Source organism: the organism of the source record quoted next, unplaced genomic scaffold, assembly GCF_019419815.1.
Source record: "Pyrus x bretschneideri cultivar Hongxiangsu unplaced genomic scaffold, Pyrus_bretschneideri_v1 Contig13, whole genome shotgun sequence".
NCBI lineage: Eukaryota > Viridiplantae > Streptophyta > Magnoliopsida > Rosales > Rosaceae > Pyrus > Pyrus x bretschneideri.
The window spans coordinates 3,342,485-3,347,958 of record NW_025999424.1 but is presented as its reverse complement, the minus strand read 5'-3'; the positions used below and the strand labels follow the sequence as shown (position 1 = coordinate 3,347,958).

Here is a 5,474-nt window from a genome sequence, read left to right as displayed (position 1 = left end):
AATTGAGAGCGTATGATACATCTATAAATTAATCAAGTCAATATATCATCTGTAATCAACTAATTAAGAACGTATAATATATTATAATCTAATCAAGCCAATATATCATCTCAAATCAATTGATTAAGTAGGTAAGTTGTAACATGGCACCTAACAAGCTGCCATTTTCTTCAATGTTAATAATGAATCGACCTAGTCATTTGACGCTCTTAATTTCTCAAAAAATTGCCTAGAGTTATCAAGAGCTGAGTTGTATAGATTAGTTGCTAATTAATCAGTTCTTTATGGTCTTCCCATCATTTTCCCCACGTAAAAGTAAAAAAAAAAAAAAAAAAAAAAAAAAAAAAAAAAAAAAAAAAAAAAAAAAAAAAAAAAAAAGAAAAGAAGAAAAAAGGCAAGCAGAGTAAACACTTACCCTTCCAGTTCCGAACGTAAAGGGACGCTAACAGCAATCTCTGCGACATGATCCATATGTGTATATATGAAACTTCTGCACAGAGGAACACAAAAACAAAATTCAGATCAAAGACTCGTCACACCTTCACACACACACACACACACACACACACACACACACACACAGACGCAAGAGCTCTGTTTTCTCTTTTTGAAAGACGAGAGCTCTGTTTTTTTTTTTTTTTTTGTTCTTTTTGTTTTTGAAATTCCGGCAAAGGAGAACACTCCAAAACAGAAATTGGCGACGAAGAATACGGGCAATAGCGGCCGTCAAGCTTAAGACAGTACTTAAGATGGCAAGCAGATATTCAAATGGTAACGAGTGAAATGCGAGCTAAAAAACGCTGTTACTTCAGAACTGCACACACAAAATGAAAGCACAAAGAACAAAGGGGACTTACTTTTGTGAACCAGAAATATGATCTTGTGAGTGAAGCAATGCAACTGGGTGTTGTGCGGCGGTGATGTTGGGCAGAAGAGTAGGCGGCCTGTCATTATATATAGACATGGTGGTGTATGAATGGGAAGTAGGACTACATCTTCGAAACATCATTTTCCCAGAGTGAATATTTTGAACATTGTTTTAATATTGTTTTTCCATCGAACGCCCAGGCCAAAGTGAAATAATATTTAACATTGTTTTAATATTGTTTTTCCGTCAAATGTTCAGGTGAATATTTTTATTCTTCTTTTTTTTTTTTAATATTGTTTTTCCGTCAAAAGGCCAGGCCAGAGTGAATATTATTTAACATTGTTTTAATATTGTTTTTTCGTGAAATGTTCAGGTGAATATTTTTACTCTTCTTGTTTTTTTTTTAATATTGTTTTTCGTCAATGTTCAGGTGAATATTTTTATTCTTCCATCAAATGTTCAGGTGAATTTTTATTCTTATGTTTTTTTTAATATTGTTCTTCCGTCAAATGTTCAGGTGAATATTTTTATTCTTCTTGTTTTTTTTAATATTGTTCTTCCGTCAAATGTTCAGGTGAATATTTTTATTCTTCTTGTTTTTTTTTAATATTGTTTTTCCGTCAAAAGTCCAGGCCAGAGTGAATATTATTTAACATTGTTTTTCCGTCAAATGTCCGGGTGAATATTTTTATTCTTCTTTTTCCGCCTATTGGGGCCGAGAATGTGGTCCCTACACCCCTGACAAACACAAACCATCCTATATGACATGAATGTGGTCCGTACACCCCTGACAAATATACAAACCTGTCGAAATGACAGGAGTATCCGCCTAAAAGTGAAAATTCTGGTGTAGTGAAACGAATAAAATATTGGACACCTATTGGTAGAACGAGATGATCACCCCATCCACAAAGAAGATAAACCAATCCCAAGGGAGAGGATTTCCTTTTATTCTCATCTCCTTCCCTCTTTTTCTTTTACATATTATTTTTTATCTTATTATTTCTATAAAAAAATTAATATAAAATAGTAACGTAGTTAAACTGTAACCCTTCAAATAGGAGGGGAGGAAAGAGAATAAAAATTAAAAGGAGAGAGAATCCTCCTTCCAAATCGCAAATGCACCTTCAGAGTTCAGACCACCTGATTTTAGTTGTGTAAAGTTTTCATAGAAAAAAATAATAATAAAAATCCGGTTGTTTGTCAATATTATTATTTTATACTGACTAATGAGAAAAATAGTGTGAATCCAAGACGCAATGAAATTAAGGAGAGATTTTTCAATACAATTAAACACGGAGTGTTACATCACATGTCATTATCAAATAGTGGGTTATCTGTGCTAAAAAGTTAATAACTTAAAAATACAATTTTCAACCACTTGTATAAAAACACGTGGTGTACCATCCATTTCAGTCACAATGAAAATTTCTCGAATTTAAGAGGATTATCATAACTGTCAGGGCAATCCTCGACTTGCTTTCTTATTTGTTAATAGTTAATGTTAAGAGTATTTTTTTTTTCTAGTTTACTAAAATGAATACCCAAACAATTATTCTGTAATTACGTTTCTACATGTTAGAATAGAGAGGGTCAACACTAACACTTGCATCCATTACGCAAATGGGAAGAGGCACTTTTTTCTTGTACTAGAAGTAATATAAAGTGATAAGCAGCTTCAAAGAATGAGAATGAGAATACGTCTTTGTGGTAAGCAGCTTCAAAGAATGAGAATACTCCTTTTGCTTTTACTTTTTTCTCACTAGTTTTGAATTTTTGATGATCGAGTTACAACGTCTTTTAAAATGAAAATTGAAATGTCTTTTTCTCTTTATGAAAACAAGACTATATCTTAACAATTAATGTAAATTACTGGTGTTAGATAATAAGAGCAAAAGATGAGAACACGCAAAAACAGTAAGGAAGATGTTGTGGGTACAGTAAGATTAAAATTCATGGTACATCAGATGATGTTGTGGGTAAAAGGTAAGAATAAAATTCATGGTGTTTGAAAATTAACATTCGTGATTAAAAATACTATGATTTGGTAACGACACTATCACGTTACAAGTAGACTTTATGTTTTTGTGTGTAGATATTGTTCATCTTTTGTTTTGAATCAATGTATAAAAACTTATCATCATTATTTGATCATGATAGTTTGAAAAAAAAAAAAAATGTAACCTACGCCATACAATTAAAAGTTAACGTAATTTTCGTTTATACATTTATCAAACACATTAGAAAAGGGCCCGCAGCCGTGATAAATAAAAGGTTAGTAGAAAGAAAGAAAATTGATGAGAAGCTTCGTGTTGTAGAATGTCAGCAAATGAGAATGTGCATGTTGCAGAATATCAAAGACTTTGGACCTCTATCTAACAATCATTATTAATAAAAAATAAAAAAAAAAGCTTTTCGGTTTTCTGCCACCGCATCGGCTCCGTAAAACATTATTAATATAATAAAAATGCTTTTTGGTTTGCTTTGGATTTAAACGCTCGTAATAGATTCTTATTCGTCTGGAAGAGCTTTTACCTTATACAACACGATATATGAATAATTAAATATGATGATACAACCAGTTGAGACTCTTCTTGTAGCTATGAGCAGTACTACCCCTTCTTCTTCATCTCATCATGCGTAAGTACATCCATATCTAGCTTCCTAGCTGCTCTTCTATACTTGAAACTACTCCTAATTTTGGTCATGAACAAGTACAAATAAGATAAAAAATTAACGAGTAAAAAATAATAACACAAACCTATACCCAAATCTAAACCGTGGTAGAAGTTATTTGAGGAAGCTCATCAGTTTCTTCTTTGGATTTTGTTGTGAAATGTCGGATGATCATGTTCAAAAAGTCTTTCAATTTTCCAAATGTATGAAGAACTGATGCAACTGCATTTTCATCCAACGTTTTGAGGTATTCACAGGCGTACTCAACAACAACCTTCACAAACCAAACAACCCAAAAGAATCCAGCGACTAGCCCTAACCCTGGCACAAGGATCACCACTTCTAAAATCAAGACAAGAATTCCAAGGAGGAGGCTAATCTTATTGATGATTGATTCTGCCAAATATGAATTAGGGTGAGCTTGCACGTGGAGTATTCTAGAGCCAATTAGCGATCCGATATAAGCAGTTAGCGCAATGATTAGGGACACCATAGCCGGGTAGTTTGTGTTGAACAAAGACTCATTTTTGGCTCCCTGCTTCAATTGGAGGAAACCGCCTAGCATGGCGATGAAGGAACATATATATTTATGCACCTTTGTAGAACGTTCTTCACTTGTGCTGTTATACATATATAGTTAATGAGAAAATTAAATAGAATTACATTAATGAATTATCTACAATATATAATAATTTGATATGGCAAATGAGGTGTACATAGCACGTTAACTAATGAATTTATCTCTTTAGATATTGGTCGTATACATCACATACCAATATAGCTATAAATTAATCAAGTTAATATATCTTCTAAAATCAACTAAGTGAGATTGTGTGATATATATATATATATATATACACACACACAGGCCCTTTAAGGGAAGGGATCCCCATTTTTCAAAAAAATTGGGGACACTCTCTTGACCATTAGATTTGATTTTAATGAAATTCTATGGTTGAGATTAAATCATAGGCCACATAATCTCAACTACAAGATTTCATTAAAGCCAAATCTAAAGGTCAAGAGGAAGTTCCCATTTTTTTTGAAAAATGAGGATCCCTTCCCTATATATATATATATATATATATATATATATATATATCTATAAATTAATCAAGTTAATATATCATCTGAAATCAACTAATTAAGTTGGTATGTTGTAACAGGGTACCTAGCTAGCTGCTATTTTCTTCAATGTTTGTTAATAACGAATCGATCTAGAGTTCTAGACATTCCACGCTCTTAATTTCTCAAAAAAATGCTAGAGTTATCAAAAGTTGAGTTTTATAGATTAATTGCTAAGTAATCATTTCTTTTTGGTCTCCCCATCATTTTTGCCAAGTTAAAGGCAGGCAAAAAATAAAAAATAAAAATAAAATTACAAGCAGAGTATACACTTACCCTTCCAGTTCGAAATCTAGAGGGACGCTAATGGCAATGTCTGGGACACGGTTCATCTGCGTATATATAACACTTCTGAGCAGAGGAATACAAAAACAAAATTCAGATCGAAGACTCGTCACGCCTTCACACACACAAACGCGAGAGCTCTGTTTCTCTTTTCGAACACCGAGAGCTCTATTTTTTGTTTTGTTCTGTTTAAATTCTGGCAAAAGAGAAACTCCAACACAGATTTGTGGCCAAGAATATGGCCAATCGGCGTATATAGAAGAGAAGACCGTCTCTGATTTATATTTATAGGCGTAGGAAGGATACAACTTGGCGGACATGGTCCCCTCCTTCTGCCATCTGTGATTGGTCAGCCCATCTTTGATTTATATTTATATTTATATTTATAGGCGTAGGAAGGATACGACTTGGCGGACGTTCCCGCCTTCTGCTAGGTGTTCATCCGTGATTGGTCAGCCCATCTTTGATTTTATATTTAGGAAGGATACCACTTGGCGGACGTTCCCGCTTCTGCTAGGTG

General features: G+C 33.3%; 1 protein-coding gene across 1 annotated transcript; it reads right to left on the bottom strand.

The window, feature by feature from the left end:
* Nucleotides 1-3,303: 3,303 nt before the first annotated feature.
* Nucleotides 3,304-5,272, bottom strand: LOC125474857. The gene is made up of 2 exons (XM_048578993.1): nucleotides 4,946-5,272; nucleotides 3,304-4,164 (listed from the first exon to the last, which is right to left on the bottom strand). The coding sequence occupies exons 1-2, from the start codon at nucleotides 4,999-5,001 to the stop codon at nucleotides 3,642-3,644; spliced, it is 579 nt and encodes a 192-aa protein (XP_048434950.1). The 5' UTR covers nucleotides 5,002-5,272; the 3' UTR covers nucleotides 3,304-3,641.
* Between the last annotated feature and the right edge of the window lie 202 nt (nucleotides 5,273-5,474).

Excerpts from the sequence above, each read along its gene's own strand:
- LOC125474857 (XM_048578993.1), bottom strand. The coding sequence starts at position 5,001 with ATGAACCGTGTCCCAGACATTGCCATTAGCGTCCCTCTAGATTTCGAA. Across the intron at positions 4,165-4,945 it reads CTAGATTTCGAACTGGAAGG|CACAAGTGAAGAACGTTCTA; the intron begins GTAAGTGTATAC and ends TATGTATAACAG.